The sequence below is a fragment of the Galleria mellonella genome, unplaced genomic scaffold, assembly GCF_026898425.1.
Source record: "Galleria mellonella isolate WM207_F2 unplaced genomic scaffold, CSIRO_AGI_GalMel_v1 utg56, whole genome shotgun sequence".
NCBI lineage: Eukaryota > Metazoa > Arthropoda > Insecta > Lepidoptera > Pyralidae > Galleria > Galleria mellonella.
In genome coordinates this window covers 1,836,640-1,860,147 of record NW_026442117.1, presented here as the reverse complement: position 1 = coordinate 1,860,147, position 23,508 = coordinate 1,836,640, and the positions used below count along the sequence as shown (strand labels likewise).

At 37.4% G+C, this 23,508-nt stretch overlaps 1 protein-coding gene across 1 annotated transcript; it reads left to right on the top strand.

Moving 5' to 3' along the window:
- Window positions 1–2,729: 2,729 nt before the first annotated feature.
- On the top strand, window positions 2,730–22,312 carry LOC113514130 (DDB1- and CUL4-associated factor 8). The gene is made up of 11 exons (XM_052899091.1): window positions 2,730–3,038; window positions 3,114–3,498; window positions 10,361–10,557; window positions 11,211–11,384; window positions 11,895–12,070; window positions 12,955–13,130; window positions 14,991–15,165; window positions 16,023–16,162; window positions 16,604–16,799; window positions 17,963–18,082; window positions 20,313–22,312. Exons 1-11 carry the CDS (start codon window positions 2,924–2,926, stop codon window positions 20,472–20,474), a joined length of 2,016 nt encoding a protein of 671 aa, XP_052755051.1. The 5' UTR covers window positions 2,730–2,923; the 3' UTR covers window positions 20,475–22,312.
- Window positions 22,313–23,508: the final 1,196 nt, after the last annotated feature.

Genomic DNA, 23,508 nt, shown 5'->3' with positions numbered 1-23,508 from the left:
GATCGTATTGATAAATCCAGGATTCACTTGTAACGATGTTGTAAACACGCCGAGTCGAGCCTGCTTCAAATTTATCTATCATATCATGGCAACATTCACCGGCGACGTGCGGCACCTAGCGTAAAACTATCCTCCGCACCCGTAGATGCACATGTAGAATCTCGTGAAGGCTTCCTGATCCAACCTGCAGTATATGCTGAATCTCTGGTATGTAATTCGTCTATTGTCTTGGACCAACTTTTTCACTGCTAGCACGTTTTCTTCCATTACAGCCGTCAAAAGGTGAGGAATGCTATTTGAAGTTTATCGTACGATTCGTCCGGTTACAGGTGACACTTAAAATCGTAAAACAATCATGGCGCGAAAATGTTCTCGACGCAAATCCATTTTTCAATAAGACAATAATTTTGATTAGCTTGCAAAAAATGTTGGAAGTTTTGAATTTAGAACGTACCTATTTTTACTTATAAGTAATCATATTTTTAAATAAATTATAACTGGTCAGTCTCACATACATAAAACTTTTTCTCGCAATACTTTCTGAGTACATATTGGTTACGCCTGGCTCCCATTAGGGTAGGCAGAAACAATGGAACGCTAAATACTTCCATTCAAATACACCTTTTTCGCTTCTTCCACAGTCATTAATCTTTTCATATACACTCGCCGGTTACGGTTACTTTTAATTTAACCCTTCTTCAGCACGTCGCGTATTTGATCAATATATGTCCGTCTAGAGTGGCCTTTATCGACATCTGCATTTAGTCTTACTCGATAAATCTTGTTCGTAATTTTTCTTTCATCTATCCTCACTAAATAGCCAAACCATCGCAACATTCCCTTTTCGATTTTTGTAACTACGAGTACATCATTTTTCAGTTCACACTTCTCTCTAATCACACTGTTTCTCATTCTATCCTTTAATGTAATACCACACATACCTCTCAGAGGTTTATCTGTACAGAATTTATTTTTCTATCATGCTTTTTCTTATACCATATATTCCATACGCACGATTTGCTTTTATACATGAGAGTTGCTGTCAGTATTCCCTGAATTATGGCAAGGCGAGCTTTACTTGAAACATTTTTACTTGTCATAATTGAGGGCAGTGTATCGTTAATACTATTTCCCGCTCTTACCCTCTTTTCAATATCTCCCTCACACTTTCTCTTAAAAACAATGAATTTAAATATAGATACTCACTCACTTGCTCTACACTTTCATCTCACATCATTATCTGACATATCGTTAAACTTTAATTTCTCTCAAACTCATTACTTTCGTTTTCGTTTTCATCGCATTTATTTACAAACTTTCTTGCATACGCATCATTTATTACAGTCACCATTTGTTGTAATCCGCAATCTGATTCTTTCAAATAAATAAAGCAATTGTCCATAATTAGATAATATAAAATAGCTTACCTTATATATATATATATATAAAATTGGCAATTAGTGGGCGTCGGTTATCAAGTCTAGTCTGATCTCACAGCAATTTTTTTTGACTGATTTGCAAGTTGAACTCTGAGTTTTTAAGGAAGAGGAGTGTGGTGAGAAGACAAAATACTTAACCACCACCTATTTCTGGGCTTTGTCACTCGTTTAGCACCACCCGAGGATCATGCATAAAGTCTCTAGAACAAAGCCTACATACGTGAGTAGCTTCTAGAGTCTAGTTATGTATAATTTTGAAATAGAAAATTTTATGATAAATGTATCATTCAACAGTCACAGTTGTACACTTCGTCCTCAGGAATAATAACGTCTGAACAGTATCGTGAGCATCACGGTATACTTTGTGGTTGTTAACCGTTCGTAAAATAAGATGTTACAAATTGAAATTAATCATTGGGCAACGGTTATTAGTGGTTTGTATGAAAATTATTACGATGATGGTAGGTAAATAATGAACACAAGAGGATAATGAAGGTGGAGCCCACTGACCTGAAACTTTGTAGTTAGCAGGATTCAGTTCTGGCATTAGGCTTCCCAGAACTTCTGGCTCGTTCAAACTTACCCTTAGATCCGGGTTACCTATCCACCGCCTTGAACCGACTAGCAGTGCAATGCCCTTCTCTCAGTCAGCCTCTTGGTTATATATTATATAATTAAAAGCGATACGAAACAATATATATTTATTTATACCATATTCGCGGCAATATATGCACGCGCGCGTTAATATTCGAAAATGAGAACGACGATAACGAACTCGCGTTCTACCAACATATTTGATAACAATAGACAAGATTTTTTTTTCTTATTTACGATATTGTTGCTACGCGAAATTTATTAAAGTTACAATTCTTAACGGTGGTGTTCATCATCATCATTATTTCGACCATTATCCGTCCACTGCTGGACATAGGCCTCCCCAATAGATCCTAAGATTAAGGAACGGTTCTGTTTCACTTGCATCCACTGACTCTGCACTGTATTTAAGGTCGTCGCTCTATTTAGTGGGGGGTCATCCTACACAGCATTTGCTCGTACGTTCGTTGACTTTTCAGTCGAAAGATGGACTTAGGTAGTCGAACATGTTATCAATCATGACCGGTATCGGTATGACAGACTTTTTTATATGTTTTAAAAAACAACGATAAATTTCACAGATTGTTAATCGATATCAGATATTACTAAAACATGAATAATAATTAAATACATATGGCAATATTTAGTTAACTGTCAAATTGTACATTAAAAAAATCTCTGTCATCTGTGTTTTGTTTAAAATCGATGTACTCTGTGATAAAAATTTTAGAAAAATCCTCCATTCCATTCTCTTCTTAGCATCTGTTTCAATTTTTTTATTATAAATTTCACACTGCACACGAATTAACTAATATTTTTTTAATATTACTTTTCTTATTCCGATGTTGTAAACATTCTATTCTAGTGCAATTTTTTTAAATTAAGTCGCCATGGAAGACCCATCGAGTGATGACGAAGTTCAAGATTCACCACTTAGTCCCAAATTAGGTGGTAAAAAGCTGAAATTGAATGATGGGAGTTCTCAGGACAGTATCATGGATGCAGGTAACTTTTATTTACGTATGATCGTTAAGTGGGTGTTTTCTGTGACGTAAATGAATCTTGTTTTGTTCTTTCAAGCTGCATCTGCTAATAAAGGTGAGAAGGATGAGAATGTGGATAGTGGCGTGTCTGCTGACAAGTCTGAGAGCACTAGCAGCGACGATCGAGTCGCGGGGCCGGGCGAGGGGCCCTCTAATCAGTTCGTGAACGCAGCACCTTCAAGTAGCAATGTTCGTGCCATTCTTTTGAATATTAGAAGACCTAAACGCGGTCGAAATTATAGAAAAAGGAAAACGCCCGACAGAGATTCCGACAGTAATGACTCATCCAGAGATTCAGATGATTTGTCTGCAGAGGAGACAGTGCTCAGTACTAGACAACAAACGAGCAGCAATTCTGAAGCTGAAAGCGAGGATGCTGAGCAAAGGTTGATGGGAACATTCTCAGATGTTTCACAAAGCGGGTATGTATATTACATTTTGTTTTTATGTTTGAAACTGTCAAAGTAGTGATGTTAATACTCCCTACCAATGAATTTAAGAATGCCCTGTTCATTATATGTCCTAAAGCCCCATCTTAAGACACTCTGGTTATTCTACAGATGTTTGGTTAACAATATGTATCTATTATGTGTATATTTTTTTTAATGGATGATAATAGAATAGTAACCCCGCCTGCTCTAACAGTATACATTGGCAGGGCACCAGTGAAGGATGATAGGTGAGAATGAAACAGGTCAGTTGGCTTATAATGATATATTTATAAAAAAAACAATCAAGATGGTTTCCAGGGGGAACCGCATGGAGGTCGACCTGATAAGTTATATTGTTTTTTTTTTAATGGATGATAATGGAATGGTAACCCCGCATGTGCTATCGGTATACACCGACGGGGCACCAGTGAAGGATGATAGGTGAGGAGATGAAGTAGGTCAGTTAGCCCATCGTGACAAATTCAACAAGAATTGTTCACGATGGTTTCCAAAGGGAACCACATGGAGGTCGACCTAATAAGGCATATTGCTAGCAATGGGGCTCTCAAACTTCATTACTAACAATCCCTTTTCCCCCTAACGGGGCTATTAGATCTCATTACTAACAATCCTTTTTCCCCCTATATGTGTATATTGTTTATTTGTAAATTTTAAGCATAAGATTTATGTACTTCCTTATTTAGAATATTAGAAGTGTTATGCATAGAGTAATAATGTTTTTAGTTATTTATTTAGATGTGTCATGTTTTTTTTTATTGGATGAAAATGGTATGGTAACCCCGCCTGTGCTAACGGGATACGCTGGCGGAGCACCAGTGAAGGGTGATAGATGAGAATGAAAGAATGAAAGGCCAGTTAGCTCATCATGATGAATTCATCTGGAATTAATCATGATAGTTCCCAGGGGGAACCACGAGGAGGTCCACCTGGTTGGGTATTTTGCTAGCAATGGGATTCTCAGTCTCCATTACTAACAATCCCTTTCCCCCCAGAAGTGTTATGTCCAATATCAAGGTTATGCTTGTGTTACCTATTATTTTTTACTTTTTTTTTTAATTACCTATTGTTTTGTCTCCACTGATTCACAATTTATTTATTTTTATTTATTTATTCATCAGTACAAATGTGTGTACATGGCGGACTTAATGCTAAAAGCATTTTCTCCTAGTCAACCATAGGGAAGTGTCAGAATACTCGAATGCAATACTAGTAATTATTGATATACATACATACTAAAATTACATATATAAACGTATAAATATATATGACTAACAAATTTACTTACACATATGATATATACTATATTATACGCGAATATGGGAATAATTTGAAGCACTTACTGCTCGGATAAAGATAAAAAGTGAGTGTGAACGCTTTTTTTGAAAAACGGTTTAGTCGGTAGTCTCTTAATGGTATCAGGAAGCGCGTTCTAGAGTCGTGAAGAATGTAGAAGAGAAGAGTTTGAAGCGTAACCAGTACGGTGAGAGGGGAAAGATAATTGGAGAGTATTATTGGAACGAAGCTTACGTTCGTGAGTTTCAAAAAGATTTTGGAATTTACTCCTTAAGTAGTTAGGAGACTGGGGGTTTCGAAGAAGAGTGTACAGGGTACAAAGAGTTCTAACGTTTCTGCGTTGACGAATGGAAAGCCACTTGAGCTGAGACCGATATAAAGAAATGTGATCGAACTTCCGGAGGTTGAAGAGAAAGCGTATGGCTTGGTTGAGGAGACGGTCCAGCTTATCGAGAAGATCTTCATTAAGATCTGGATAACACACATCAGCATAATCAATAATCGGAATAATAAGTGCGTGAACAAGATTAATTTTTGTAGCGATAGGTAAAAAGTTTTTAAAGCGATATAAGGAGCGTAGCGTAGCAACAACTGAGCGACTCACCTCCGCAACTTGATGTGACCAGCTGAGTGCTGGGTCTATGTAAAGGCCAAGATCTTTAACACAAGTTATCAGTTTTATAACTAAATTGTTAAATGTGATTTCTATTAGACATGGAAAGGTTGACTGGAAGAAATCCCTTTTATGGAATAAGTCCAATATTTGAAGTATTCATTCTTTTCATAAGAACTCTATCCTATTATTTAAGACTACTGTACAATAAAGTGTGTAACAAACAAACAAACAAAATCTACTGTAAACTATTATAAATGTGAAAGTGTGAAATGTATAAATGTTTGTTACTACATACATACATACATATCTGTCACACCTGTCTCCCATTAGGGTAGGCAGAAACAATGGAACGCCAAATGCTCCAATTAAAACAAACCTCTTTCGCTTCTTCCACATTTATCAATCTTTTCATACACGCTCGCCGGTTACGGGTACTTTTAATTTGGCCCTTCTTCAGCACATCGCCTATTTCGTCAAAAATTATATTTTGTTATTCTTTCATGGAAAAACAACTAAACAGATTTGAATTTAATTTGGTCCATATCTAAGTTATATTCTGACTTGGTAAGCTCAGTTGCCCCTTGCGTTGTAAAAAAAAATGTTAGTTTTGGGTCAGTCAATTTTGGGTCAATTTTACTTGCAACTCTGGCTGATCCCTGACGGACTGACAGACTGACTTTCAGACAATCTCTATGAGGCTGGCATGGTCACTCCGATGTATTAAAACCTCAAAAAAAATTTGATTAAAAAAAAAACTCCATCTGCATGACTGGGATATGTTTTTTTTTGTAATGGTAACCCCTCCTGGGATATTGGTATACACTGGTGAGGTACCAGTGATAGGTGAGGATGAAAATTCAGGTCAATTAGCTTATCGTGACCTATTCAATGATAAATTTGTCACAATAGTTTCCAGGAAGAACTGCATGGAGGTCGACCTGATAGGGTATATTGATAGCAATGGCGACTAACTTTCCCATTACTAACAATCCTTTACCCCAACTGTTTCCCCCACGACAGTATTAAAACACGCTGGTCCCTCCAATATCGGCACAACCCCTCCCCAAGATGGAACTGGAAACCTTACTCACCGCAGGAACACAACGCTATTAAAACAGCGTTGTTTGGCTGCGAACTTCTGCAAGGTGGAGGTCCTTCCCCAGGCGGGCGGTTCCATTTATGAGCGAGAGTCCCGCTGTGCCCTACCTCTCTTTGTTATTGTACCCATCTAGTTGTGTTATAATTGGCTCCAAGTAATAGCTTGCCAACGAGCTAGACAATGATTGCTCTGCGTGGCAAAATTCGAGATTGAGAGACTGAAGAAAAAACTATCTAGCGACAGAAGTGACAATTATGAATTATTAGCATCTTAGTGATCAGAATTTATAAGATTTTGCCCATTTTAAAATCTCGACGTGCCTAAAGGAGAATTCAGCAATTGTGAACACACGTTTTGCCTACTGCGCGTGAATTCGCGTCACACGACACGGATTTGTTTTTTGTTAGTCATCAATGTGCTACATTTTTTTTTATACAACTTAGAATGACAAACAAGCTGACGGCCCACCTGATGGAAAGTGGTAACCGTCGCCTATAGACATGAGCAGTACCATGGACATAACAGAGTATACTGTTTCGCCCATGATACCCCCCATGCGTTGCCATCAGGTGTTATTCCTCTCTACCCAGTAAATTCACGCCATATCTCACCCTTCAAACCGAAATATTTTGTTATACGTCATTCTTGTAATTCTTGAAAGGGATTTTAGTAATGGACATCAGCGACCCAATTTCGAATAATATACCCCTCTCAATTTAACCTCCACGTGGCCAACTGACTGCTTTAGGAGGAGGGAGGGATTGTTACCAATGCGGACTACAAATCCCATTATTGGCAATATATCCTGTCAGCTCGACCATCACGCGGTGCCCCCTGGAAACTATCGTGACTAATTTATCATTGAATTCGTGACAATGGGCTAACTGATCTGCCTTTTCATCCTCACCTATCACCTCTCACTGGTACCCCGCCAGTGTATACCGACAGCGCAAGCGTGATTACCATGTTATTTTTACCCATAAAAAAAGCTAAATCTAGAGCCGCCAGCTATTTCGACGTTCAAAATTGCAAGTTGCAAAAAAGTTTCGTATTTATTTCTTAAAAATGAAAAATTTCTTTTAACATCAAATTAAGCTTTTTCTCTCTTTACATACTTTACCATACATACTACATTACCATGCCATTTTCACCTATAAAAAAATAACTGCCTAATAATTCATCCTCACTTGTCATCCATAAAAAATTGGAAAAGAACTGTGGATCATTGATCAACGCAAATTTTTTTTATACCACTGAGGCGGCAAACAAGCATACGGTCCATCTGATGGTAAGCGGTTACCGTAGCCTATGAACGCCTGCAATACCAGGTGTTCAAAGGCAATTGTATAAACAAATTTTATAGCATATGCAGCAATTTGAGGTACACGTGACGTACACTTATGACGTACACGTGACGTGCGGTTTATAATAACACATTAATTTGGTAATATACAGTACATTAGTGATTGCGATCTGTTTTTTAAAACTTGTTATTATACATTTTTAAGGTTTCAAAAATTGCAAAAATAGTTTCGTTTTTATTTCTTAAAAATTAAAAATTTCTTTTAACATCAAATTAAGCTTTTTCTTTTTTTACACACTTTACCATACATACTACATTACTATGACATCTTCACCCATTAAACAAACTTACCTATTGTGTAAAAAATATCAGTTTTGATGATTATTTTTTGCAATTATTGGAGATTTACCCCATATGTTAGTACCATATTTGCTAATAAATGTATTCTATTCTATATCGTGAGACGTGTGTGATTGAAGCTGCTGTCCGTACAGACTAAAAAAAATACTTCTTGTTGCAAAACAAAATGTACTTGTAAACACGTGACTTTGCGTTCTAAATTTGAATTTTTGATCTAACGTGCTTACAAAACAACTTGTTCTATCAAGATTGAAGTGGCCGTTTTTTTTGGCTGAGTAAAGTCTACTTGTCTTTGTTTTATTTATTTACTAGCGACCTGCCCCGGCTTCGCACTGGTGGACATTATTACATTTTAAAAAGTGGCTATTAAGGCTGCACACGCGGCGGAAGCTTAAAAATACAGTAACTTCTTCCGTTTTCCGAACATTTCCCTTCACTGCTCTGCTCCTATTGATCGTAGCGTGATGAAAAGTATACTATAACCTGCCCAGGAGTATGAAGAATAATTGTACCAAGTTTCGTTTAAATCCGTCGAGTAGTTTTTGTTTACATGACCAACATACAGACAAACAGACAAAAATTTTACTGATTGCATTTTTGGCATCAGTATCGATTACTAATCACCGCCTGATAGTTATTTTGGAAATATATTTCATGTACAGAATTGACCTCTCTACAGATTTATTAAAAGTATAGACTAGCTGATGCCCGCGACTTTGTCTGCGTAGTATTTGTTATTCCCGTTTAGTATGTATCAATGTATGTACCTACCTATTTATTATGTCCGGGAACACTAGACCAAAATTAACAAATGACGTGTCGTTTTCACTCTATGCCTTAGGTCAAAATAAGCTAATAAGGTTGTATACTAAGCTGTATAAGTTATTATAGTTTTTTAACTATCCCACGGGAACGCTTTAATTTTTAAAAGTGATTAAAAATATCTAAAATGTGGACCGAGAACGTAAGGTATTACCACGCAAAATTTCATTTAAATCGGTCCAATAGTTTCGGAAATTATCCCGCACAAACAGACAGAGAAACAAAAATTTTGAAAAAATCTATATCTGTTCATTTCTAACATCCTCCTGAGTCTATTTTTAACGTTTTTTTTTTCTATGTACAGACATTCGACCTCTACATTTTTATTATATGTACATAGAAATAGACCGCCTGACTCGGCAAATTTCGTACCGCTTAATTGTCTAAATTAATTTTTTTTTCTATATTTTTTTACGTGAATCTTTCTGATATTCTTTAATAGTTATTCCGCTATTCGGGATGGAGACGAATCCAGCAAATATCACAAAACATCAAAATATGTCCAGCCGTTCTGGAGTTCTAAATGGTGTAACTAACCCAACTTTCTTTGGGGGGATTGTTAGTAGTGGGGTATAAAAGCCCCATTGCTAAAAATATACCCTATCTGGTTGACCACTACGTGGAAACCATTGTGGTTAATTCTTGTTGAATATATTACGATATTGAGGACAGAAGGGGAAAAATGTTAGGACACTTGATACGACAGGACGAACTAATGAACATTATAATAGAAGGTAAGATAGAAGGAAAGAGGGGAAGAGGGAGACCAAGGCATAGTTACATCAGACAGATCAAGGATGGAGTTGGTGTCGTGTCGTATGAAGAGGTGAAGAGACTCGCTGAAAATCGTAGTGAGTGGCAAGAGCTCCACCGACAAGAGCGTAACTCTTAAATAGGATAGACAGATAAATAGATATTACGATATGTTAATTAACTTACTTGGGGAGAGAAGGGATTTTTAATAATGGGGATTATTTAGCAATGGGGTGACCATTGCTAGCAATACACCCTGTCAGGTCGATCTTCTCGTTGTTCCCCCTGGAAATTATCGTGTTCTGTTCCAAGTGAATTCATTACAATAAACTGACCTGCGTTTTCATTCTCATTTATCATCCCTCACTGGTGCCCCACCAGCGTATACCGATAGCGCAGGCGAGGTTACCATTCCATTATCATCTATTAAAAAACCTGACTTGCTTTCATCCTTACCTGTCATCTATCACTGGTGACCCGCCAGCGTATACTGTTAACGCAGGCGAAACCGACTTTATTTTATTTATACAGATAGATATATCATTCACTTGTCTGATGATGTCTGTATGATCACTTTATTGTACAGGTCTTATTCGTCGGACAGCAATGATGACATCAACAGTGATGACAGCGTGAACATGATCGGCTTGCACTCGGGCGACACGGACAGCGATGATGAAGGCCTCTGGTCCAGGGCCAACGAGAATGATGAAGAGGATAAAGGCAAACTACCTAGTGTACTGTTGAAGTCGAGACCGAAACATAATTATCACATATGTAAAGGTAATTAAAGTTTTAATTCACCCAAAATTTGTCCCCATAAGAAAGTTTCATGTCGGGGCAAAGTAGTTGAAATGATTAAATGAAATAGTAGTTTTACCAGAGGAAGACTTTGTACTAAAATCGATTGCTTAGGTACCTCTGTCCCATTCGTGTTTCAACCGCGAAGCAGTTGTGTTTGCATGGCTGTGTTTCGGTTTGAAGGGTGGGATATGGCGTGAATTTACTAGGTACAGAGGAATAACACCTGAGTTATTAGGATTTAAATTTACAAGTCTAAATTTTAAAATAATCAGCAGAATTACTTTTGAATTTAATACCAATATCAATCCAATCTATTGCCATTGACAATTTTGTACTACACTCATGAAACAACAGTTAGGAATTAGGTTCCTTTTTTTTTTTTTTTTATTCAACTTAGAATGACAAACAAGCTGACGGCCCACCTGATGGAAAGTGGTAACCGTCGCCTATAGACATGAGCAGTACCATGGACATAACAGAATATACTGTTTCGCCCATGATACCCCCCATGCGTTGCCATTCCTGAGGACACAGATGTTATTCCTCTGTACCCAGTAGTACTTCATCTCATTTGTTAGCATGTTGCTGAGATTGCAGAGTTGTAGTTTGCATGTAATCTCGGTATGTTGCAGAGATAATAAATCGTGAAATGGGTTTGATATTTCCGTGCGGCAAATCAGCGAAACATGATGTTATGTTTGAAAAGAGGTTCTACGGCTCACTACATGCCATCTATAGGCTGGACAAATTACACCAGCTAAATGAACACAAAGGCTGTGTTAATTCAATAAATTTTCACCCTGAAGGTATGTTTTTTACTACAAAATATTATTTATTTAATCTATATGTATAATATATATATAGGTAGGAGGTTTTTCCAGTAGTTGCCGCGCTTGGCAGGCGGATTGGCAACTGCAGTCAGGCTTTGGAGACACCTACGGGGAAAGGAAGGGATTTTTTTTATTAGGTGAAAATGGCATGGTAACACCTGCTCCGCTATCGGTATACACCTGATGGGCTACCAGTGAGAGGTGATAGGTGAGGATGAAAAGGCCAGTTAGCTCATCGTGACGAATTCAACGATAAATCAGTCACGATGTTTTCTAGGGGAAACCGCGTGGAGATCGACCTGATAGGGTATATTGATAGCAATGGGGTCTAACCGCCCTATTACTAACAATCCCTTCCCCCCGGAAAAGAAGGGATTGCCCGCTCTATGGCGGGACTACACGGCGACACAACCTTCCGTAATTAACGGACACCTCCTATTTTGTGTTATTTTTATGGGTCTAAATACACGTTCTTTTTGTGTTTAGGAAATCTCCTAGCATCAGGTTCAGATGATACAAACGTGATAGTATGGGATTGGGCGCGGAATATCGCGCTACAGTCCATCAAAACGGGTCACAAATCGAACGTTTTCCAAAGTAGATTTCTACATTTAAATGCGAGAAGTCAATTGAATATTGTCACATGTGCCAGGGATGGGCAGGTAAGGCTTTTTTATTTTTATTTTAATATCTATAATAGCAGATAAGACGACGGACCGACGGACGATGGAAATTGTCGCGTATAAACATGAACAGTACCATGGACATAACAGAGTATACTGTGTCGCCCATGATGCTCTTCATGTGTTGTCATTCCTGAGGACGTGGTACGATTAGGTGAATTTTTTTTAATGGATGAAAATGGAATGGTTTCTTTGCCTGCGCTGTCGGTATACGCTGGCGCTGGTACCCCACCAGTGAAAGATGATAGATGAGGATCAAAGCAGGTCGGTTACCCATCGTGAAGAATTCCACGAGAATTAACCATGATGGTTTTCAGGGGAACCACGTGGAAGTGGACCTGATATGTGGCAACAGGGCTGTTTTTTTATGGGTGAAAATGGTATGGTAACCCCGCCCGCGCTAACGGGATATGCTGGCGGAGCACCAGTGAAGGGTGATAGATGAGCATGAAAACAGGCCAGTTAGCCCATTATGGCGAATTCATCAGGGATTAATCATGATAGTTACCAGGGAGAACCGCGAGGAGGTCAAAAAGACACAAGGTATAATGCTAGCAGCGGGGGGGAAAGGAATTGTCAGTAATGGAGACTGAGAATTCCATTGCTAGCAATATACCTAATCAGGTCGACCTCCACGCGGTTCCCCCTGGAAACCATCATGGTTAATTCCTGATAAATTCATCATGATGGGCTAACCGACCTGTTTTCATTTTCATCGATCACCCTTCACTGGTGCTCCGCCAGCGTATCCCGTTAGCGCAGGCGGGGTTACCATACCATTTTCATCCATCAAAAAAAAAAATGCTAACAGCAATAGGAGTGGTAGTCCGCATGACTAACAATCCCTGTGCCCCCTGGTGCAGGTGCGGCTGCTGCAGTGCCCGCCGGGCGGCGGCGCGGCCGTGCGGCGGCGGCTCGCCGCGCACTCGAGCGCCGCGCACAAGCTGCACGTGTGGGCCTCCGAGCCGCACCTCGTCGTGTCCGCCGGCGAGGACGGGCTCGCCATGCAGTGCGACGTGCGCGACCAGTTTCCCATCAGGTAACCGCACGCGGGAAGCGGCCGCGACCAGTACCCCGCCAGGTAATCGCACGCAGGAAGCGGCCGCGACCAGTACCCCGCCAGGTAATCGCACGCAGGAAGCGGCCGCGACCAGTACCCCGCCAGGTAACCGCACGCAGGAAGCGGCCGCGACCAGTACCCCGCCAGGTAATCGCACGCAGGAAGCGGCCGCGACCAGTACCCCGCCAGGTAACCGCACGCAGGAAGCGGCCGCGACCAGTACCCCGCCAGAAAAGAATACGCATAAGCTTTTACACTTCAGACTCTATGAAATGCGTACCCAAGGTTTCTATCTAGGACCGCTATTAGTACGTATGACGATCCTAAACAAGTTTTTGATAAATTTTGTGTTTCATTTTATTTATGCAAATTTTAGTGGCTACCAAATTATTATTTAAGTATATAATTATGTATTGTTTTAGCTGTTTGTTTGCCTTAAATAAATAAATAAATAAAGGGGTGACCTTAAAAACTTATCATTTGTTGGATATCGCCTACACCAGGTTTGATATGTGAAACTAGGTTCCTGAAATCCATGTCATCATTCATGTGTAAAATGTCGTCATCCATTCCGATGTCACTTATGCCGGGTCCGACAACTTATATTGCCGTCCCCCTTAGATTTCGGCGCCACCCCTAAGCCACGTTTGACAGGCGGATTGGCAATCACAGTTAGGCCTCAAAGATGTTTTAAGAGGGATGCTCTGGCCATTCCTCGTCCTCCTTTAGCCTCTTCTTACGACACTCACGGGAATTGAAGGGGTGGCCTACTATGTCGGGACCACACGGCAATTTTTATCTATTTATATGCATAAACCTCTGTAACTGAGACAACGTTAATGTATCACCTCTCCATCTTGGACTATTTTTGAACCTCTATTAATAAAATCCTCCTTAAATGAGACTGGTATTTATTTATACCTGGATATCTATCTGAGACACTGGGCAAGTGAAATATTTTTAAAAAGTGAGACAAATTTACATGTCCCTTAACCCTTTCCACTTCAAGCCTTTTTTCTTTTTATTCCACCAGCTTCACGCTAAAATTGCGTTTTTTATTTTAACTTTTAGGGATTTTTCGTATTTTGTAAATAAAATTGATTTTTTTCTTATATGATAAACTTTATTTTATGAGTAATTATTTTATTTATTTATTTACACATACACTAAACAAACTTTTCATTTAAATAATATCATTAGTTAAATACAATCGCTCTTTAAGAAAAAATAATATAAATTATACATGTTACATATAACAAAACAACATAATAATGAAGATTACACGATTATATAAAAACATTACTATTTTACTTTGAATTATATATATATATATATATATATATATATATATATATATATATATATATATATATATATATATATATATATATTAGCTGATTCGGTAAACGTTGTTTTACCATATACATTATTTCTACAACTATACATGAAAATATATCGTACTACAATTATTATATTCGATTGTCATCTTGCAATCCTATTGTGGCATATAAACATAGCGATTAAACAACAGGGGTTGATCGTAAAAGCGTGAAAATTTGAATTTGTATGTATTTTTCAATGCTAAATCATAATAAAATAAAAATAAAAAATATTGTCAAAAAAAATTAAAAAAATATTTAGAGGTGAGTCACCCCTATCATTGAGGGGTATGAAAAATAGATGTTGGATGATTCTCAAACCTACCCAATATGCATACAAAATTTCATAAAAATCGGTAAAGCCGTTTCGAAGGAGTTTGGTAACAAACACCGCGACACGAGAATTTTATGGTATATATTAGATATATATGATTGGTGAGTGAAACCTCTCTTTTTCCAGATTGTTCACAGTGAAGGATCGCGGTGTGACGATACCCCTGTACAGCGTCAACGGGCACCCGTTGGATCCTCGCGAATTGATCGTGGCCGGTCGGGACAAATTCGTTCGTATGTACGACCGGCGGAAGTCCACCAAACCACTCCTTATGTACTGCCCATCGTACTTCACCCAGACTGTAAGTGTAACTTGAACTTCAAGTTTTTTCTGTCGACCGACTCCATAAACAAGGGTCTCAGTTCTACTTTTTTTTTTGTGTTTGTCACCTCATAACTCCGTCAGTTCTAAACCGATGTGGAAAATTCTCTTTTTATTGGAAAGTATATATTTACAGATATTAATTTACAGATATATAAAGATACAGATTTAATTAGTCACGATAGTTTCCAGGAGGAACCACGTGGAGGTTGACCTGATAGGGTATTGCTAACAATGGGTCAGTTTTTTTCTTGATGGGTGAAAATGGTATGGTAACCCCGCCTATGCTAACAGGTTACGCTGACGGAGCACCAATGAGGGATGACTGATGAGGATGAAAGCAGGTTTCACGAAATTCAGTACAAATTCAACTAAAATTAGTCACGACGGTTTCCAGGGGGAACCACGTGGAGGTCGACCTAACAGAGTATATTGTTAGTAATGGGGCTGTTTGACCCCATTACTAACAATCCCTTTCCCCTCTCTGTGTCTATATATATATATATTTTTTTTATGGATGATAATGAAATGGCAACCCCACCCGCGCTATCGGTATACACCGGCGGGGCACCAGTGAAGTATGATAGGTGAGGATGAAGCAGGTCAGTTAGCCCATCGTGACGAATTCAGCAAGAATTGTTCACGATGGTTTCCAAGGGGAACCACGTGGAGGTCGACCTAATAAGGCATATTGCTAGCAATGGGGCTGTCAAACTCCATTGCTAACAATCCCTTTCCCCCCTCTGTATCTATATTATCCATGCCTACTGCAATGAAGAATGACATACAGACGTATAAAGCCGCGGGTAAAAAGCTAGCGATGAATATTTTTTGCAGGCCAACCTGAAGAAGACGCCGCGGATATCAATGATGCACCTCACGTGTGCGGTGTACAACCACGACGGCTCCGAGATCCTCGGCTCCTACAACGACGAGGATGTCTACTTGTTTGATTCCAAAAACGACATCTATAACAAGTGAGTAGTTTTTTTTATTTCTTTTTTTTTATACAACTCAAAATGGCAAACAAGCTGACGGCCCACCTGATGGAAAGTGGTAACCGTCGCCTATAGACATGATCAGTATCATAGACATAACAGAGTATACTGTTTCGCCCATGATACCCCCGATGCGTTGCCATTCCTGAGGACTCGGGTGTTATTCCTCTGTACCCAGTAAATTCATGCCATATCCCACCCTTTAAGCCGAAACACAGCCAAGCAAACACAACTGCTTCACGGTTGAAATACGAATGGCACAGAGGTGCCCAAGCAATCGACTTTTGTACAAAGTCAAAGTAAATTTTTAAATTTTAATTCTATAATTTCTCAATTTTAATTCTAAAATTATTAAATGTGAAATGTCTCTCAAGTTAATTATTTGAATATTTCTTAAAATATTTTTATAAACGGTTGCAGAGAAACGAGCGACGAGAAGCAAGGCTTCACGCACCGGTACAGCGGGCACCGGAACAGCGCCACTTTCAAGGGCGTCGCATTCTTCGGCCCCAATAGCGAGTACATCGTCTCCGGCTCGGACTGCTCCTACATTTACATATGGGAGAAGAACTCCGAGTCCATAGTGCAGTGGATGCAGGGAGACGTTAACGGAGTTGTGAGTACACCTTTATTTTTAGAGTAATCGTATTTTATACACTTTTTTTTTAGTACTACTGAGGTGGCAGACAAGCATACGGCCTACTTGATGGTAAGCGGTTACCATAGTCTATAAACGTCGTCGTATAATACCACGGGCATTACGTACGCATTGCCGACCCTAAAGAAATTTCTATGTTCCTTTTTTGTACAACCTCATGCTTTAGTCTCTTGGAAAAACCTTGATAGCGAGCTTACACAATCGTAACGAACGTTCGTGGGAGGAAATGTCTCTGAAACCGTGCTGTACGCGACCATCTTAGACTATGTATAGGGGTGAGTTCCCTGTCGATGGCGAGCTGTACGATGGTAGATAGTGGCTGTGAGCATCATATTGATATTACTCTGAGCACAGTCTGTTGTACAAAGCGGTAGAACACGTAGAGTGAGGCAATATTTATTAATTTCAACTTTTTAAAACCCGCAGCGTTGTTCATGTGAATCAGTATATGGTGTCCTATATGTTAACTGAGGATATAATCTATCCATGTTTCGAATTTTAATCAAATGTGTACAGCTATTTAAGCGTGATTGAGTAACAAACAAATATTTTTACAATTTTTATATTAAATTATAATATTAGTAGAAAATATGAGGTCCATATTGGTTGTGTGTGAAGATTCTTCTGTCATTGTAAAAGGGTCATTTTGATATTTATATAGTAAATAACACTTTGGGCCCTGTCATTGTTTTTGGTTTTGTTTTTTTTAAGAAAGTTGTGAGGATTACTGGCAAAATAAGAGAAAAATAAAAGAAAAACTAGATTATTGGGATATAAATATTTTAAATTAATCCATTATTAAATATTTTAGTGAATTACATAGATAGATACTCTTTATTGTTTCCTCTAAAAGATTACAATAGTAAACTTATTATAAATACAAACAATTACAAGAAATAATAACAGTGGGAAAACAATGGGCGGTCTTTTCGCAAAAAGCGATCTCTACCAGGCAACCTGATAGTTTCCAGGGGGAACCGCGAGGAGGTCGACCTGGTTGGGTATATTGCTAGCAATGGGATTCTCAGTCTCCATTACTAAAAATCCCTTTCCCCCTCTAAACATATTTATTATATATTGTTTGTTGACCTGAATAAAAAGAAAAAAAAATGTTTTTGCAGGTAAATTGTATAGAAGCGCATCCTCGTTGTCCCGTCCTGGCGACAAGTGGGCTTGACAAGGACGTAAAGATCTGGATACCGAAACGAGAGGAGGACCCCGACTTTGAAGGATTAGAACGGGTATGTATGGAGTTGGAATCTTATATATGAGGTGTCTGAACATTGATAGTTGTAAACATATATTATGGAATTATTTTTTACTGCACTAAATGTCTATAAACTAGTAAACAAACTAAAATAAAAGTAAATGAAATAAAAAGTAGCTAAACCAGCTGCTTTGCTTTTCTAATTTATGTATTTTGTTATACACTGTGTATAATTAAAAAAAATAAACACAAAGGTGTTAACTGTTTCCTCATATTAAACATTTACTATATTATATTAGATAGATGGACAGAAAGATAAATTAATATTTTTTTTTTTTTTTAATATTTTAAGGGCTTTTACCTTCTTCAGGTATATCAGTCCTATTGTACCCTGAACTGATTTCTCCAACAAAACTTTATCTACCTTCCCTAGACGCGGAAAGAGAAGAATTAATGGGCATCAATAATTTACAGAGATGTTCAAAAATTTCTGGTTTAAGTTCAGCTAACATAGTTTGAATAAGACCAACATTCAATTTATTTAAGTTAAAGTGGCGCATGAATTCTTCTCTTTCCTTCGTGTTAATACGACACTCTAATAGAATATGATGCACATCATCGATGGTATTACAAATTTGACAATGGGGTGACAAGGACTTTCCCATCATATGTGCAAATTTTTTTGATGGATAATGACCAGAACGTAAACGAACAGCTAATTTAATACAGTACCTATTGATTTTAATTCCACAAAACCAAGGAATATGTGGTGGTTCAGCCTGAATAGTTTTGTACCAAATGCCTTTTTCTTTTGAAATTTCGTTAAAATATTCTTTCCAATCTTTTTGACATTGATTTTTGAATTTAGATATATAATCAGTAAAATGTGGTAATGACTGATGTTACCTACCTTTCTCTATGCCCAGTTTAGCTAAACGATCTGCTTCTTCATTGCCCCGTAAACCAACGTGTGCTGGAATCCATTGCAGTATTAGATCAATTTTGCTTAGGTTTAATTTATGAATGAGTTCTAAAATTTTGTAAGCAATAGGAATTCCTCTTTTTCCAGATGCACAATTATATATTATACTAGATATATATATTTATTGCACTATATTATATTAGATAGATGGACAGAAAGATAAATTAATATTGTAACACGGAAAAGTATATATATTACGCATGCATAGTAAGTACCTACGCCGTGAGACCCATCTAAACGTACAGCGCAGGCGCGTGGCGCGGTAACCGCGCGACCGACCAATAGGAGCGCGCCTCTCGCGTTTCGAGAAAGTTCGCGACTAACGAACGGGAGAGTAGTTAGACGATGAGTGGCCCAGTGATATGATATAATACTGTTTTTTTTTTTTTTTTGTTAAATATTGTAATACACACAATTTTCAATAATAAATAACGTGTTCACCCGTTCCAATATTTAATATTAGCTAATTTAATAAGCCAATTTTTGATAGTTTTGGTTACATCATTGTAATTTTTGAAGGATCTCTTTTTTTAAATACTATATGGACCTATGTTACTCGTTGGTAACGTGGCTTTCTGTAGGTGAAGGATTTTTAAAATAATTTTGATCAGTTTCTGAGTTTATCCATTTTTTTTAATGGGTGATAATGGAATGGTAATCCCGCCCGCGCTATCAGTATACACTGGCGGGGCATCAGTGGAAGATGATAGGTGAGATTAAATGCAGGTCAGTTGGCCCACCATGATGAATTCGACAAAAATTAACCATGATGGTTTCCATGGGGAACCGCGTGGAGGTCGACCTAAGAGGGTATATTGCTAGCAATAGGGCCATTAGACCTCATTACTAACAATCCCTTTTCCCCTGGAGTTTATCCATTGCAAACAAATGTACAAAAAAATGAAATATTTCCCCTTTATAATATTAATAGCGAGGGGGGAAAGGGATTGTTAGTAATGGAGACTGAGAATCCCATTGCTAGCAATATACTCAACCAGGTCGAACTGACGGTATATTGCTAGCAATGGGGCTACTAATCCCTATTACTAACAATCCCCCCCCCCTCGACAGTGTATATTGCTAACAATGGGGCTATTAATCCAATTTTTTTACAATCCATTAACCCCCCCCCCCCCCCCCCCAGGGGGAGGCTTATGTTCAGCAGCGGATAGTTAAAAGCTGATATGATACTGATGTTTTCCTGGACGGGGGATTAACTTATAACCCCTTTTTTGGGAACTTCGCCCAGTTGATGGAATAAATAAATAATTGTGTGATGCAGGTGGTGCGCGACAACAGCACGACGTCGCTGCGCAGCCCGCTGTTCCATGATTTCCTGCCGACGCTGTACAGCGCCTGGCGCGGCGACCGCCACCCGCTCGACGGCGACCCGCCCTTCGGCGGCAACATCGACTTCGACGGCAACGTCTGCACCACCTTCTAACCGACCACGCCTCACCCCCCGCTCCCCGCCGCCATCGTTTGATTCGTAAACATTAAAATGTACAAATCTATTCCTAACCGACTTCGAAAAGAAGGAGTTTTTTATCACTTGGAGAGTTGCTCGTAGTGAGCGACGTAAAGTCCCGGACCGAGCATTTCGAATTTCATCACGATTGCTCCTAATTCTGAGACAGCATTTCTCACTCTGATATATCGGAGACATAGAGCGAAGGATTGTTCGCTTTTACGTCTCCGCGGGGTCAAGAACCGTTCCACTGTCTAGACAAAAAGTTTACATATATGATGGGCGTTACGATTACCAACGTGTATGGAATTTGACGTGTCAGTGTTTATATAATGAACCAAATGTCAGTTTAAAATAGTCATACTCGTGAACGGATGCTCCTTGTAGGGACAGGTCAATTCTATTTGTTATAATTATTGATTTGTTAACTTACAACTGATGTTATATTTTTCTTTGTCAAGGTATTAACCTACAAATGAGGCCTATAAAATCAAAGGCAGTGAAACGCCATAAAATCGTAATATGAGTTAATTGTGGCGTTTTTTTTTTTTTGATATATTTTCCTATTTTTTTTTTATATTAAGATTGATTGTAAAATTATTCTAATATTATTATATATTATGGCAGAGAAATATAGAAAAATAAATAATAAATTACGATTATATTTAAATAACAAAAATTGTATTGTTTTCTTCGCCTACGCCGACTATGAATTCAATGGGAACATAAATACAACCATGGAAATCACTCAACTATATCGAGATGTTTGTTTCAACAAATTTATTATTTGATAAAAAACAGGAAATAATTTATTCATGACCTACCTGAATCTATTTTTAGGAATGGCAATTTTATTTTAATTATTAATAATAATAATAATACATTTTTATTTCGGACTTTTTTGGTCCATTAATTTAAATTATTGAAATCCAAAAATATTTATACAGTTATATCGTCACAGTCGTAGAATACTGACGGATCTGACGAATATTACATATATAGATCCGTCAGTATTCTACCACTATGACGATGTATGCTATTATTCTTAAAAAGAAGTATAAATATATTGAAGAAGTTGGTAATTGAGGAGAATAAAGGGCAAATGTACAGATTAAAAAAAAAATATCGCTTGGAAAATGTACACTGACATCAGAGGCTAAGTTGAATAACACATTTTAAGATTTTTTTTTATTAATTATTGTATGAAACAATAAAAAAAAAGATGTGTGGTCCCGGTATAGAATAGGCCAACCATGCCTTTCCCCTAGGTGTCGTAAAAGTTGACTAAGGGATGGCGATGGATGGGCAGCAGCGTCCCTCTTAAAACATCCCCAAAGCCTAACTGCGGTTGGCAGTACGCCCCATCATACAATGTTATTTATTTAAAATTGGCACATAATTTAAGTTTGAAATTTGACGATTCATTTGTGATGATTAAAACAAATGTTTACTATATTATTCTGTTACTATTTTTCTTTATAGCATTAGGTAATACTTTTATAATATTGTGGATTATTTCATGGATTAATTATTATGTATAACTTTAAATCGCCTATTTGTTATATGTAGATATATTTATATTAGTTCTGAATATGTTAATTAGTTTATTTTAATTTATTAATGAAGAGAATAAATCAACGAAATCCTAGCCTACTGCAAGGATGATTTGTTCATATTTTATATAAATGTAAAAATTCATAAATATGTATAATTATTATAATATTAATTGTGATTACCTCCAAATGTGAACGGAGAAAAAGAAATTGTAAAGTTAGTCTCAATTGTATAAATAAATGATAATTTTAAATATGTAATAGATTTTTGTTTTATTTTGTATGCGGTGGATATCGCATTGTGGCCACTTTTTTTATTGTTAAAAGAGTAGTTTGGAGCAAAATTCTTAGTGTTACATGGAAGTTATTTTGCCAGATTCAGTTGCAATAAAAAGAAAACTAATGGGCCTAGAATATGCGATTCTTATGTAAATAACTGTATGGAGTAAAGTCCTTGGTTAGACCTTGTGAATGTGAAAAAGACTCCATTTTCTGCGCTTAGCCTCACCATTGTGGGCCATTGTGCATATGAAGTATTAAGAATGCGTATTGGTTAGACCTGAGTGTTACTCGTTTTATTAGAACTTCGCTATCCGGACTATTCTTTGAACATAAATTATTTGGTGGAATATTGCACAGCGCAGTTAGCATCCTTCTTCTATAGTAAATTGTAACTTGGTTTGGTTTATGGTTTCATCGGAAGAATCATCTGTGTTGTAAGTAAACTTTATTTATAAATATTTAAAAATATAGAGCGTGTTTTAGTTTTCATTGCTAGGGGGTCTAAAATTATATAGTACATCAATAAATTAAAGTTAATGAAAAATTTCTTAAATACTAATTCTAATTATTGTTTTAGTTGTGTAGAGGAAATTGCCAATCTCTAGTATTTTATACCGTGTTAAAATGTTTTGAGCCAAAAATTCAGTTTACGAAAAGATATTGTTTGGATACTTATCAGATTACCAGTAATTCTTTACATATTAAGTATTCATTTAATATAAGAGTATATAATAATTATAAAGTAATAAATAAAAAAAAAAATATCATTTTCAAATTTATATACATATACATACTCATATATTGTTGGTACGTTTGATTTTATTACAAGATTGTTTTATATTTCGGAACCTACCTATCGTCTTATCAGTATCAGAATAGGCGATTTATCTGGAAACCAACGTAAATTGTACACAAACTAATGATAAATGCTGATAAACAAAATTCTGACATTGTTTTTTATTAAACACTATTTCTCATGAGGTATAGAACAGACAGAGATAACAGCAATAATTTAATCCAGTGCAAGAAATTATTTGAATTTTTTTAAGGATGCATCTTTTAAAGCATGGGTGTAATGATGGGCATAGAAATGTAATAACACTTCATTCATTAATATGACTTTAATTGTTTAAAGGTGCATCTAAAATAGTTTTACTAATTTCATGCTACTTGCC